This window comes from Mustelus asterias, chromosome 8, assembly GCF_964213995.1.
Source record: "Mustelus asterias chromosome 8, sMusAst1.hap1.1, whole genome shotgun sequence".
In the NCBI taxonomy this organism is placed as follows: domain Eukaryota; kingdom Metazoa; phylum Chordata; class Chondrichthyes; order Carcharhiniformes; family Triakidae; genus Mustelus; species Mustelus asterias.
In genome coordinates, this window is record NC_135808.1 from 94,409,766 (window position 1) to 94,425,804 (window position 16,039).

General features: G+C 43.7%; 1 protein-coding gene across 1 annotated transcript in view; it reads left to right on the forward strand.

Moving 5' to 3' along the window:
- patj (PATJ crumbs cell polarity complex component) overlaps positions 1 to 16,039 on the forward strand; it is a 364,256-nt gene that overhangs the window by 168,773 nt on the left and 179,444 nt on the right. Inside the window, exon 29 of the mRNA XM_078218535.1 lies at positions 14,654 to 14,804. Within this exon, the coding sequence (XP_078074661.1) occupies positions 14,654 to 14,804 (151 nt within the window). The remainder of the gene's footprint in view (positions 1 to 14,653; positions 14,805 to 16,039) is intronic.

The window sequence follows — 16,039 nt, forward strand, 5'->3', positions numbered from 1 at the left end:
TTTACTAAGGAGGTTGAATCTCTTGTGAAGAGGAAGAAGGAGACTTATGTAAAGATGAGATGTGAAGGCTCAGTTAGGGCACTTGAGAGTTACAAATTAGCCAGGAAGGACCTAAAGAAAGAGTTAAGAAGAGCCAGGAGGGGACATGAGAAGTCTTTGGCAGGTAGGATCAAGGAAAACCCTAAAGCTTTCTATAGGTATGTCAGGAGTAAAGGAATGACTAGGGTAAGATTAGGGCCAGTCAAGGACAGTAGTGGGAAGTTGTGCGTGGAGTCTGAAGAGATAGGAGAGGCACTAAATGAATATTTTTCATCAGTATTCACACTGGAGAGGGACAGTGTTGTCGAGGGGAGTACTGAGATGCAGGCTGTTGGACTGGATGGGATTGATGTTTATAAGGAGGAGGTGTTAGCAATTCTGGAAAGGGTAAAAATAGATAAGTCCCCTGGCCGGATGGGATTTATCCTAGGATTCTCTGGGAGGCTAGAGAGGAGATTGCAGAGCCTTTGGCTTTGATCTTTGTGTCGTCATTGTCTACAGGAACAGTGCCAGAAGACTGGAGGATAGCAAATGTTGTCCCATGTTCAAGAAGGGGAGTAGGGACAACCCTGGTAATTATAGACCAGTGAGCGTTACTTCTGTTGTGGGCAAAGTATTGGGAAGGATTATAAGAGATAGGATTTATAATCACCTAGAAAGGAATAATTTGATTAGGGATAGTCAGCACGGTTTTGTGAAGGGTAGGTCATGCCTCACAAACCTTATTGAGTTCTTTGAGAAGGTGACCAAAGAGGTGGATGAGGGTAAAGCGGTTGATGTGGTGTATATGGATTTCAGCAAAGCGTTTGATAAGGTTCCTCATGGTAAGCTTTTGCAGAAAATACGGACACATGGGATTGAAGGTGATTTAGTGGTTTGGATCAGGAATTGTCTAGCTGTAAGAAAACAGAGGGTGGTGGTTGATGGGAAATATTCATCCTGGAGTTCAGTTACTAGTGGTGTACCGCAAGGATCTGTTTTGGGGCCACTGCTGTTTGTCATTTTTATTAATGACCTGGATAAGGGTGTGGAAGGATGGATTAGTAAATTTGCGGATGACACTAAAGTCGGTGGAATTGTAGTCAGTGCGGAGAGAAGTGGCAGGTTACAGAGGGACTTAGATAAGCTGCAGAGCTGGGCTGAGAGGTGGCAAATGGAGTTTAATGCGGTAAAGTGTGAGGTGATTCACTTTGGAAGGAGTAACAGGAATACAGAGTACTGGGCTAATGGTAAGATACTTGGTAGTGTGGATGAACAGAGGGATCTGGGTGTCCATGTGCATAGATCCCTGAAAGTTGGCACCCAGGTTGATAGGGTTGTTAAGACGGCGTACGGTGTGTTAGCTTTTATTGGTAGAGGGATTGAGTTTCGGAGCCAGGAGGTCATGCTGCAACTGTACAAAACTCTGGTGCGGCCGCATTTGGAGTATTGCGTACAGTTCTGGTCGCCGCATTATAGGAAAGATGTGGAAGTGTTGGAAAGGGTGCAGGGGAGATTTACCAGGATGTTGCCTGGTATGGTGGGAAAATCGTATGAGGAAAGCCTGAGGGACTTGAGGTTGTTTTCGTTAGAGAGAAGAAGGTTGAGAGGTGACTTAATAGAGGCATACAAGATGATCAGAGGATTAGATAGGGTGGATAGTGAGAGCCTTTTTCCTCGGATGGTGATGGCTAGCACGAGGGGACATAGCTTTAAATTGAGGGTTGAGAGATATAGGACAGATGTTAGAGGTAGGTTCTTTACTCAGAGAGTCGTAAGGGCGTGGAATGCCCTGCCTGCAGCAGTAGTGGACTCGTCAAGATTCAGAGCATTCAAATGGTTATTGGATAAACATATGGATGATATTGGAATAGTGTAGATTAGAGGGGCTTTAGATTGGTTCCACTGGTCGGCGCAACATCGAGGGCCGAAGGGTCTGTACTGCGCTGTAATGTTCTATGTTCTACTGTTGCTCAGCTGTCCTACCAACTAGTCTGCGCTCCCAGTCTACATTAGCCAATTCTGCCCTCATCCTATTGTACTCCCCACTGTTCAAGCAGAGGACACTGGTTTGGGACCCTACTTTCTCTCCCTCCATTTGTATTAGAAATTCAACCATATTGTGATCACTCATTCCAAGAGGATCCCTCACAAGAAGATAATTAATTTTACCTGTCTCATTACACAGGACCAGATCCAAGATAGCTTGCTCCCTCGTAGGTTCTGTAACATACTGTTCGAGGAAACTATCCTGACAGCATTCTAAGAACTCTTCCTCAAGTCCACCGCGTCCGACTTGAGTCAACCAATCAATATGCAGGTTAAAATCCCCCATGATTATTGCTGTTCCGTTTTTGCACGCATCCATTATTTGCTTGTTTATAGCCCGACCCACCTCAAAGTTATTATTTGGGGGCCTATAGACCACGCCCACCAGTGACTTTCTCCCCTTACTGTTCCTTATCTCCACCCACAACGATTCCACATTCTGCTCCTTAGAGCCTATATCGTCCCTCACTACCGCCCTGATATCTTTAATTAACAGAGCTACCCCACCTCCTTTTCTTTCCTGTCTATCCTTCCGAAATGTCTGATACCCGTGGATATTCAGTTCCCAGTCCTGGTCACCCTGCAACCACGTTTCTGTAATGGCCACTAGATCATACCCAATTGTTACTGACTTGTGCCATGAACTCATTCACTTTGTTTTGAATGCTATGTGCATTCAGATAAAGTGTCTTTATGCTCGCCTTTATATGGACCCGATTTGTTAGTGCATTCTTTTGATGGCACGCTCTGTCCCTACCTGTTGCAAAGTGGTTATCCTTCCCCAGACCATCTCCTTGCACTGCGTTGACCACCTCCCTTCTTGTGTTTGTCACCTTTTTTACTCTGCCTGAGCCCTTGACTCCTTTATCTAGATGAATGTCCTCATTGTTAACCTGCACTTGTACCCTCTCCTTTACCTTTGATTTTGTAATTCCCCATACCCCTGGAGCCCCCCCCCCCCCCCCTATTTAGTTTAAAGCCCTATTTACAGCCCTGGTTATACGATTCGCCAGGACTCTGGTCCCAGCACAATTCAGAGGAAGACCATCCCATCTGAACAGGTCCCATCTTTCCCAATACTGGTGCCAATGTCCCATGAATTCAAACCCATTCCTCCCACACCAATCTTTGAGCCACGCATTTACCTCCTTAATCTTATTGACCCTGCGCCAATTCACTTGTGGCTCAGGTAATAATCCAGAGATTACCACTTTGTTGGTTCTGCTTTTTAATTTGGCTCCTAGCTTTTCATACTCCCTCTACAGAACCTCTGTTCCTGTTCTGCCTATATCGTTGGCACCTACGTGGACCACTTCAACTGGATTGTTACCCATAGAATGTGTTGAACTCATCTGGGAGGGGTGCATTGGTGCCGGCGATTTTACATGCCTTCATCTTGTAGCCTGTGATGTCTTGCAGACCTTGCCATAGTCGGTGGGAGTCCATGTAGCCTGGTACCGTCGTTTGGCATCTCTGATGAATCTCCGTAGATCATATCTAGATTTCTTGTCTAGGTCAGGGTTGCCAGACTTGAACACCTTAGACCTGGACTTCAGCAAGCAGTGGATATCCCTGTTCATCCCTGGTTTCCAGTTGGGAAACACATAGAACATAGAACAGTACAGCACAGAACAGGTCCTTCGGCCCACGATGTTGTGCCGAGCTTTATCTGAAACCAAGATCAAGCTATCCCACTCCCTATCATCCTGGTGTGCTCCATGTGCCTATCCAATAACCGCTTAAATGTTTCTAAAGTGTCTGACTCCACTATCACTGCAGGCAGTCCATTCCACACCCCAACCACTCTCTGCGTAAAGAACCTACCTCTGATATCCGTCCTGTATCTCCCACCATGAACCCTATAGTTATGCCCCCTTGTAATAGCTCCATCCACCCGAGGAAATAGTCTTTGAACGTTCACTCTATCTATCCCCTTCATCATTTTATACACCTCTATTAAGTCTCCCCTCAGCCTCCTCCGCTCCAGAGAGAACAGCCCTAGCTCCCTCAACCTTTCCTCATATGACCTACCCTCCAAAACAGGCAGCATCCTGGTAAACCTCCTCTGCACTCTTTCCAGCGCTTCCACATCCTTCTTATAGTGAGGTGACCAGAACTGCACACAATATTCCAAATGTGGTCTCACCAAGGTCCTGTACAGTTGCAGCATAACCCCACGGCTCTTAAACTCCAACCCCCTGTTAATAAAAGCTAACACACTATAGGCCTTCTTCACAGCTCTATCCACTTGACTGTCAACCTTTAGAGATCTGTGGATATGGACCCCAAGATCTCTCTGTTCCTCCACAGTCTTCAGAACCCTACCTTTGACCCTGTAATCCACATTTAAATTTGTCCTACCAAAATGAATCACCTCACATTTATCAGGGTTAAACTCCATTTGCCATTTTTCAGCCCAGCTTTGCATCCTATCTATGTCTCTTTGCAGCCTACAACAGCCCTCCACCTCATCCACTACTCCACCAATCTTGGTGTCATCAGCAAATTTACTGATCCACCCTTCAGCCCCCTCCTCTAAGTCATTAATAAAAATCACAAAGAGCAGAGGACCAAGCACTGATCCCTGCGGCACACCGCTAGCAACCTGCCTCCAATCCGAAAATTTTCCATCGACCACCACCCTCTGTCTTCGGTCAGACAGCCAGTTACCTATCCAATCGGCCAACTTTCCCTCTATCCCACACCTCCTCACTTTCATCATAAGCCGACCATGGGGGACCTTATCAAACGCCTTACTAAAATCCATGTATATGACATCAACTGCCCTACCTTCATCAACACACTTAGTTACCTCCTCAAAAAATTCTATCAAATTTGTGAGGCACGACTTGCCCTTCACGAATCCATGCTGACTATCTCGGATTAATCCGCATCTTTCTAAATGGTCGTAAATCCCATCCCTAAGGACCCTTTCCATCAATTTACCAACCACCGAAGTAAGACTAACCGGTCTATAATTACCAGGGTCATTTCTATTCCCTTTCTTAAACAGAGGAACAACATTCGCCATTCTCCAGTCCTCTGGCACCATCCCCGTGGACAGCGAGGACCCAAAGATCAACGCCAAAGGCTCTGCAATCTCATCCCTTGCCTCCCACAGAATCCTAGGATACATTTCATCAGGCCCAGGGGACTTATCGACCTTCAGTTTATTCAAAACTGCCAAGACATCCTCCCTCCGAACATCTATTTCCTCCAGCCTATTAGCCTGTAACACCTTCTCTTCCTCAAAAACATGGCCCCTCTCCTTGGTGAACACTGAAGAAAAGTATTCATTCATCACCTCGCCTATCTCTACTGACTCCATACACAAGTTCCCACTACTGTCCTTGACCGGCCCTAACCTCACCCTGGTCATTCTTTTATTCCTCACATAAGAGTAAAAAGCCTTGGGGTTTTCCTTGATCCGACCCGCCAAGGACTTCTCATGTCCCCTCCTAGCTCTCCTAAGCCCCTTTTTCAGCTCATTCCTTGCTAACTTGTAACCCTCAATCGAGCCATCTGAACCTTGTTTCCTCATCCCTACATAAGCTTCCCTCTTCCTTTTCACAAGACATTCCACCTCTTTTGTGAACCATGGTTCCCTCACTCCGCCATTTCCTCCCTGCCTGACAGGAACATACCTATCAAGGACATCCAGTATTTGTTCCTTGAAAAAGTTCCACTTTTCATTAGTTCCTTTCTCTGACAGTTTCTGTTCCCAACTTATGCCCCCTAATTCTTGCCTAATCGCATCATAATTACCCCTCCCCCAATTGTAAACCTTGCCCTGCCGTACGGCCCTATCCCTCTCCATTGCAATAACAAAAGACACCGAATTGTGGTCACTATCTCCAAATTGCTCTCCCACAACCAAATCTAACACTTGGCCCGGTTCATTTCCCAGTACCAAATCCAATGTGGCCTCACCTCTAGTCGGCCCATCCACATATTGTGTCAGGAAACCCTCCCGCACACACTGCACAAAAACTGCCCCATCCAAACTATTTGACCTACAAAGGTTCCAATCAATATTTGGAAAGTTAAAGTCCCCCATGACAACTACCCTGTGACCCCCACACATATCCATAATCTGCTTAGCAATTTCTTCCTCCACATCTCTATTACTATTTGGGGGCCTATAGTAAACTCCTAGCAACGTGACCGCTCCTTTCCTATTTCTAACTTCAGCCCATATTACCTCAGTGTGCAGATCCCCCACGAAGTGCCTTTCCGCAGCCGTTAAACTATCCTTGATTAACAATGCCACTCCTCCACCTCTTTTACCAGCTTCCCTACACTTAGTGAAACATCTATACCCCGGAACGTCCAACAACCATTCCTGTCCTTGTTCTACCCACGTCTCCGTAATGGCCACAACATCGTAGTCCCAAGTACCAATCCACGCCCCAAGTTCATCTACCTTGTTCCGGATGCTCCTTGCATTGAAGTAGACACACTTCAACCCACCTTCCTGTCTACCAGTACCCACCCTTGACCCTGATACCTTCCCCAATACCTCACCACCCTCCCTGACTTCTGGACTACAACTCCCTTTCCCACTCCCCTGACAAATTAGTTTAAACCCCCCTGAAGAGCCGTAACAAATTTCCCTCCGAGGATATTGGTGCCCCTCTGGTTCAGGTGCACCCCGTCCTGTTTGTACAGGTCCCACCTTCCCCAGAACGTGTTCCAATTATCCACGTATCTGAAACCCTCCCTCCTACACCATCCCTGCAACCACATATTTAACTGCACTCTCTCCCTGTTCCTCAACTCGCTATCACGTGGTACCGGCAACGTACCAGAGATGACCACATGTTTCGTCTTGGCTCTCAGCTTCCAGCCCAGCTCCAGAAATTCCTGCTTTAAATCCCCGTCCCTTCTCTTACCTATGTCATTGGTACCAATGTGCACCACGACTTGTGACTGTTTCCCCTCCCCCTTCAGAATCTGGAAAACACGGTCTGAGACATCACGGACCTTGGCATCCGGTAGGCAACATACCATCCGTGAGTCTCTTTTGCTGCCACAGAACCTCCTATCTATCCCTCTAACTAACGAGTCCCCAATAACTATCACCCTCCCGCTCTCCCCCTTTCCCTCCCGAGCCACAGAGACGGACACAGTGCTGGAGATCCTCTCACTGCGGCTCCCCACTGGTATGTCATCCCCCTCAACCGTATCCAAAGCGGAATACTTGTTGCTAAGGGGAACGACCACCGGGGATCCCTGCACGGACTGCTTCCTCCCAGCCCCTCTCACCGTCACCCATCTGTTTTCAATCCTCGGAGTAACTGTATTCCTAAAGCTTGTGTCTATGGCCATCTCTGCGTCCCTGATGATCCTAAGTTCATCCAGCTCCAGTTCCCTAACACGGTTTTGGAGGAGCTGCAGATGGGTGCACTTCCCACAGGTGTAATCAGTAGGGACACTGTCGTCGTCCCTCACCTCAAACATAGTGCAAGAGGAACATTGCACTGCCTGCACACCCATCCCCTCTAGATACCTTGCCAGTACCAGGTAGAAAGTGCAAAAATGAATTCAACTCACCCCTGCTCGCCCTTTCAGCCTAAGCCCTGGTACACACATTGCTTCTTTGGCACACAGTCTTCTATACACTTACTAATGAAGTCAGTTACTATAGTTGAGGAAATATTTAACATAGTATCATTGTCAGTTATCAGGAGTGTGTGAATATATTAATGCATGTAAATGCCAGACAAGAAAAGATCAACTGGTCCATCTATAGAGAACCTGCTGCAGGAGTTTCACAGGTATTCCACCGTGGTGTATCTCACTCCTCATAACTGACCGAACCCACTCAGGGTTCAAATTCAAAATCTTTATTCAAGCTATAGCAAGGAAATCTGCTGACCACTGGGGACTCAAAAACTTCCTGAACAAGGAAATATAATGACAGTTATACCCTGTGGCTCAGCTACAAGCAATTAACATCTCCCAATTAGAGGTGTATTTTGTTTAAAAAATGATCTACGTCCATTCACAACTAACAGTTGGGATTGCATAAATGTTTAAAATATGAATGTTATTGTCCAATTACAATGTGAGCACATCTACTTAATTATACTCGCACCAAACATGTATTTCTTTCTATTTATCGACTAACTTCTAGGTATAAGAACCCTGAGTGGGTTTGGTCAGTTATGAGGAGTGAGATACACCACGGTGGAATACCTGTGAAACTCCTGCAGCAGGTTCTCTATCGATGGACCAGTTGATCTTTTCTTGTCTGGCATTTACATGCATTCCAGATATAAAAAACATGTTTGACCAATGATTACATGGGCTGCAGCTGTACAGTGCTCACTTGTGTGCATATTGTGTGAAAAAAACGTCCTTTATAATTAATAACAACCGTGGTCCTGACTGTTAACTGTAGCTAAAGCAAATGGTTTCTCATCAGGAGTTTCACTGTAGAATTTTAGAAGTTTAGCAGCTTATGTGATTTTTAAACTTGTAGGATTTTTTAACTCTTTCAGTACCTAAAATCTGACTACCTTTGAACTGGTGGTGTCTGAGCACCTAATATTTTTGTATCCAGAACTTCACTGTTTGAGCCATTGCACACTGGTTTTGGATTGCTCAGATGAATGTCCACAAAAAAAACAATAAACCAATTTGAGTAGCTGGACATTTTTTTATAATGGCGCGCTGGTCAGGCAATGTGCACGTTGAGATCCACTTAGGATTGAATCTAGCTCAGCGCACAAGAAGTTTATAATTTCTTGCCCCCTCTATTTCGAATTGGCAAATGCTCTCAAACTTTACAAAGCCAGAACAAACTGCTAACTGATGGTCAATATTGCATGAGAACTGGATATAAACCTGATATATTGAATTCTGTGACTGAACCTATTGCATGATAACAAACCGAGTTACTTTGAGCGACATGCCAGATTGAAAGTTTAAAATGGAAGAAAATCCGACCTTGTGTTGATCTGAGGGTGCCAGATTTATGGCACTATACCTGTACTTACAATTAATTCTTCTTGCAGAAAAGATGGTCAATTCTTCCTTTAAAACTTTAATCTCCCAGTGAGTTGGACATTAGCACTTCATTCTCTTCCAATTAACCATTAATCAAGTAACTTTTTAATGAAGGTGGATAAGATTCCAGGATTAGGAGGAAGAGATAAACTAAATCACTATTACTGCAGTTCAAGGATTTACCTCGTGAATGCTTCATCTTTTCTGTAAGCAGAAACTGTATTATGAAATTTGTACTTTTAATCTGTGCAACATTGAGCTGGTTTACCCTGGTTTAACAATCTACAGTAAGAAGTCTCACAACACCAGGTTAAAGTCCAACAGGTTTATTTGTAGCACAAGCTTTCGGAGTGTCACTCTGAGGCAGCAGTGCTAACTACTCCACATCATGGTTAACAATCTACGCCAGTGAGTGGGCCACGAGTGATCCTCCTTCATCTCAGTGGGCCCCAAGATGGAAATTGGACACGTTCACTAACTATGAGCCTTGAATAAGATTAAATACATAGAATAGAATCCTACAATGCAGAAAGAGGCCATTCGGCCCATCGAGTCTGCACCAACCACAATCCCACCCAGGTCCTATCCACATATCCCTACATATTTACCCACTGACCCCTCTAACCTATGCATCCCGGGACACTAAGGAGCAATTTAGATTGGCCAATCAACCTCGTCCGCACATCTTTGGACTGTGGGAGGAAACCGGAGCACCTGGAGGAAACCCACGCAGACACAGGGAGAATGTGCAAACTCCACACAGACAGCGACCCGAGCCGGGATTCAAACCCAGGTCCCTGGAGCTGTGAAGCAGCAGGGCTAACCACTGTGCTACCGTGCTGCCCAATGCTGAATATTTCGTAACATGCTGAATATTTCGTAAGTTACAGAAAATGCTTAATCATTCATATGTTATTAGAACTGTCATCAATTTAAAGTGGTAAAAACAAAAGAAATATTACATTTGATTGAATGCAGCGGGATTGCAAGGCTCTCGTAGTCAGTGTTGTGTGCCATCAACATGAACCTCACATCACATGCCATTTACGTGTGCATCACTTCAGTTATAATGGCAGGAAAAAGCTACATAGATGGAAAGCAGCAGAATGTGGCAACTCTGCGCATGGACAACAGTCAATAAAATGTCTTGTGGGCCACATTCAGAATCTAAATGGGCCACACGTGTGCTCCCCTGGGCCACAGATTGCCCACCACTGATTTAGATGGTGGTCAACTACTCTATGGATTATATGTAGGGTGCCCACTAGATGCCCCTTTAAATCAGGTGGCTGGAACTATATAGACTAATGTTCTGGATGTAACTGCAAATAAGTGGTGCAAAGAAACAAAATCGTAAGATGTTAAGTGAGACAATACATTGAATTATGTTCAACCTGGATTTGAGTCCATGGTTTTTCCAGTTTATGTCACTAGATTCTTGATGAGGAATAGTTTCTGGTGGTAGCAATCTAAAAGCTGCTTGTGGAGCTCTATTCAATGCCGCCTATTGCAATGAGAAGAATAGAAACTGAGTAATTACTGCAAGATCTGATCTTGTATTGTTGAAGTCCTTTAATAAAGAGACAGTCTCTTTGGAGCTTGTCTTTAATAAACTGAGTTTGAGCAGAATAACATCATAGAAAACAATGGGACAGTGCCCTGAGATTTGTGGCTTTTCCTGGCAATGTTCACACATTTTAACTTACCATTTTAATATCTGATAACAGAACAAAATTACATTTTTCAAATGCCATTGCTCCAATGACTTCACATAACTGAGCAAATGCTGCATTGTCGGATGTGTTGTCTTTCAAATGAGGTGTTAAACAAAGGTCGTGTCTGCTTGTTGAAATGGTGCTACTTGTAGCAGATCTGGGGATTTCCCTCTTATTGTGGCCAGTGTTTATCCCTCAAACAACATCATCAAAGCACATAAGTGACTACATTTCAAAAGTAATTAATTAGCTATGAAGACCTGTGGAACATCCTGAAAAAATGATTGGCAATAAATAAATACAAAATATTTATTAAAAGTTAGCTTTTTATATTTATGTTAAAATAAGCAATAAAAGCACTTCAAAGATATCTTGATAAGCTTATTAAATTAAAATTCTGTTACTTGAGCTGAGTAAATTCACAGCTATCAGTACAGTATTCTCTATGTACTTATTCTAAAAACATTGATAATATTATTAGTATTATCATTGGTTGAGTTACTTGAATTTCTGAAACCTCAAGGGATTAGTTTCTTTCTTGATTGATTAAACTTGTTCAGGTAATTTGTTGTTGAGTATTTCAGCAGTGTACACTTAGAATAAATGATGGGCTATCACGTATTACTAATTGCTGTTGTAATATTTATTAAAGGACATGAGGTGTGGGGTTTATGCAAAATGTGCCCAGAATACCTTGATTTCCCAAAGTGAAATTATGCTGATGTTTGCACGCACATTTAGTGCATGGAAGCAAGAACCTGCACAATGGATTTGTAACAGAAACAGCATCTTCCAGCTTCACAAAGAGAAGTGGGGTTGCCAGGAATTGAGTAACCTTCTTCAACTTTTTAAACAGGATATTTGAATCGACTGATTTTGGGTCTTAATTGTCTTCAGTTGACTGCTCGTCACTGGCATGTTCAATTAACTAATTAATGCAGCACAGTAGGAAACACCTGAGTGGTTTCGGTTAAGTGCTGGTCATATGTACCCAAGTCTTGTGTACTAAGGGCAGATCAATATAAATAATAAACAAATTATAATACCAGTGGTTTCAATTGACTGGCTGGTCACTGTGGATCAGTGGATTCCTGCTGGATTCATGTAACCACAGGTTTCCGTGCATCTGAAAATCTCATGTAATTAGCATTTTTGAACAGCTGTAATCAGTGGAAACCCTCACATGCGACCTGGCTTTGTGACCAGTTTTGTGGCCTAATGAATGTTTAAACTAGAGTATAAGATCATGATGTTCCAGCATAAAATGATTGAGTGTAGCTAACATTTACTTAAAATTCTGCGATCATACGCACTGATTAATTTGATTCTGCCCACCCAGAATTAGCTGATATCGGGACAAAAATCATGTGGAAACCTCAGGCGGCACGGTAGCACAGTGGTTAGCACTGCTGCTTCACAGCTCCAGGGACCTGGGTTCGATTCCCGGCTTGGGTCACTGTCTGTGTGGAGTTTGCACATTCTCCTCGTGTCTGCATGGGTTTCCTCCGGGTGCTCCGGTTTCCTCCCACAGTCCAAAGATGTGCGGGTTAGGTTGATTGGCCAAGCTAAAATTGCCCTTAGTGTCCTGGGCATGCGTAGGTTAGAGGGATTAGTGGGCAAATATGTGGGGGTAGGGCCTGGGTGGGATTGTGGTCGGTGCAGACTCGATGGGCCGAATGGCCTCTTTCTGTGCTGTAGGGATTCTAAGATTCTGTACGTTCTATCAAATGGAAAACTTTTTATGTCCTGCCTGCAATTTATTTTTATAGCCAACAAAATGTTTATTTATATTATTAATGTTTATGTATTATTTATGAATCCTTCATTTTCTAATTAATGTTTCGTTGCTTGGGGAAATTATGTAAATACCATGAATCTTAAGATTCTGTCTTTACCTTAATTGACTAGAATCTGCAGCAACACACACTATGCATTTATTCATTGTTTCGTGTTGGTGCCAGTTTGGAAGATGCTTAACTAATGACTTCTAATTAGCAACTAGATTTTTGTATCAATTCTTGTAATCAGTTCTAATCTACGGAATGATGAGGGAAACTAGGACATAGAATGGAGGACTTAAATGTCTACCACTAATTTTTGGTTCACTAATACCACCACTGATTGAGGTTGCTATGTCCTGAAGACAAACTGCCAAATGAACCTACTTCAGGCAATGCGGGAATGAAAACCAGGAAGTAACTTGTTTGACCTTCTCACTGATCTACCTGTCAAAAGATGCACTAAAAGGAGTGGTCATTGAGTCTAAGATGTATCTTCATATTGAAACCATTCTCTAATACATAATATGGAAATGCAGTGTTCCTTATGCCGTGCGCAGTGTGTTGATCTATCTATTTGGATCATCTTTAGAGCACCAAGTACTGGCTTATCCAGCAGGTGTCCATGATGGCACTTTGAAAGGTTTCAGTAGCAGTGTTTCTGCTAAGCTCCATGGATGCGCAACTGCACAGTAATTTGGAATCTACTGCACAGTACAGCAAACAAGCCAATACACTAAAGAAAAAATAGCGGAAATGTAGGAATATATTTGGGGTGGCACGGTGGCACAGTGGTTAGCACTGCTGCCACACAGCACCAGGGACCCGGGTTCAATTCCGGTCTAGGGTCACTGTCTATGCGGAGTCTGCATGTTCTCCCCTTGTCTGTGTGGGTTTCCTCTGGGTGCTCCAGTTTCTTCCCACATTCCAAAGATGTGCAGGTTAGGTTGATTGGCCGTGCTAAATTGACCCTAGTGTCAGGTAGATTGGTGGGATAAATGCGTGGGGTTATAGGAATATGGCCTGCATGGGATTGTGGTCAGTACAGACTCAATAGGCTGAATGGCCTCCTCCTGTACTGTAGGGATTCTATGATTCTGTGATATGAAATGGTTTTGTGCTATAAGGAACAGCAGCAGAGTTAGGAGTGGATCTAGTACTTTCACAAGGTGACAGGATTCCAGCCTTTGTTGAAACTTTTTGTATTCATGACCAGGAAGAGGGGTCAACTCAAAACAACAAGTTACCTTGTCTGTAACCACAAGCATTTCGCCATACAGGACAATGTCTATAACCCAGAAAGCAGCCATATCTCTATTATCCTTTGATCCAGGATGCTTTTTCTTTGATGGATGGATTTTGGCAAGTGTGAAATTGCATGCCCAGTATTCCTTCTGGGATCCCACTCACCCCAACCTGGATGGTATTTTATAGAGGGGTGGGCAGGGCCTCGGACCGGAAGTCCACCCTTTCCAAGTGGCCATTAAAAGGCTTTTTCCCACCCAGCCACAATCTTCAGGCTGCCGGAAAGCTCAGGGTGGGAAACAGACAAAGTTAACCTCTCAATCTAGGGCAGGAAGATGGGGGGGGGTGGTGAGCGCCTGCATCAGAAGCCTCCTTGAGTTGGGGGGTGCCCTCCCCTCCCAGCCCCAGACCCTATCCCCCGATAACCCAGTTGTCCCCACCATCCAGCTACTGTCGCGCTGTGCCTGGAAGGGCTGAAGATCTGTCAGCCAATCTGATTTACTGACAGCTCTCCAAGGTGCAGCTTCATTCAAAGTGTGAATGGAAGTCTGGCCTGCTGCCAAACAATGATCAATAAAATGGCAAGGGGCCTGTTGAGCAATCTGAAAAATTCAGTCTTTGAAAGTTGTTTACTGGCTTCTCTCAGATGTGCATGATCCGCACTTTGTCATTGTCCTGCCTTGCTTTGTAAATTTCCCTGGTTTCTGTTGAGAAATTGTTTGGAAAGGATTATTTTATCACTTCAACTATACATATAATGGCAACCATTGTTGTGCAGTTGTACCATCATTGTCAAGACATGTAAAAATGTATTAATGTTCTCTGTTCTTCTTTCAGAGCTTGGGTCCTGATATAGGTGGAGCACCACCACCAATGCGACTGCCTCCACCTTACAAAGAACCCACAGACCTGCAATTGTCAAAACCAGAGGAACCAGACGATGTACCAGACACTGACAGTGCTCCAGAGGAACAAAATGAAAGTGACCGTAAGTTAATTAAGAAAGTAGTTAAACCAGTGTCAGTATTCTGACCAGTGTTGTGATGAAAATACATACAAGATATTTTTTTCCCATTCAGTTATTCTGTCAGTTGTCAGGACTCTGGGAAAATTAGGAATAGGCAGGAGTGCTGTCACCAGGATAAGTCTGATGATTCAATGTATGGCTACCGAATTTGTCTCTGGGCTTATCAGCAAGTCTAAGTATAAATGTTTCAAACCAAATGGTGCTATTAGTGAATGTGAAAATGCATGCAGAATGGATAATCCCCAACTTTTGGATATGCCTTCAGGTTTTGCAGTGTTTTTTATTCAACACAAGTGATGGTAAAATGTCTAAGCGGGCTCTAAAAGCAAAATACTGTGGATGCTGAAAGTCTGAAATAAAAACAGAAAATGCTGAAAGAACTCAACAGGTCTGGCAGCACCTGCGGAGAGAGAGACCGAGTTAATATTTCAAATTCATATGATTGTTGTGCTAAAGAAAGGTAGAAATCTGATGGATTTTATACAGTTCAGGAATAGGTGGGAGCCAAGGAGAGATTTGACAAAGGGAGACAAAAGGGAGTGTTAATGAGTGTTACAGACTAATGCTATATATATTTATGCCACTAATAACACCTTATTTAGTCTGTAACACTACCATTAACATTTCAAATCTCTCATGAGCTCCCACCTACCGCTGACCTTCTATTTTGCTCCATCCTTAAACAGTATAAAATCCATCACATTTCTCCCTCTTTAGCTCTGAAGAAGAGTTAAATGGACTTGAAGATTAACTCTGTTCCCCTCTCCATAGATGCTGCCAGACCTGAGTTTTCCCAGCATTTTCAGTTCTTCTTATCTGAGTAGTTGTTGGTGCTGGCAAAGCCTTACTTCTGTTCAAAAAAAAACAGACTTTAAAAAAAATCTTCCATCCATTCATTTACATCTTTTGAAGCAAATGTCACATTTTCACTCCCTATTTCAAAACCTTCTATGATCTTAGTGCTGATCAAGCCAAGGGAATGGGAATAAATTTATTTAGCCTTCATTTTGCTACTCCAGTAAGATAGACCTTGCTTAGTTTAAGATTAATTATGTATGCTTGCCGTATTCTTGGGGATCCCTGTTCCATTCATGATGCTTGATACTACCCCAGTGAACAATCCAGTAATGATGCAGTGGGGTACTTGCTGCTGCACTGTAGAGGCAGAGGTTCATTCCACATACTTAGAATGTTTC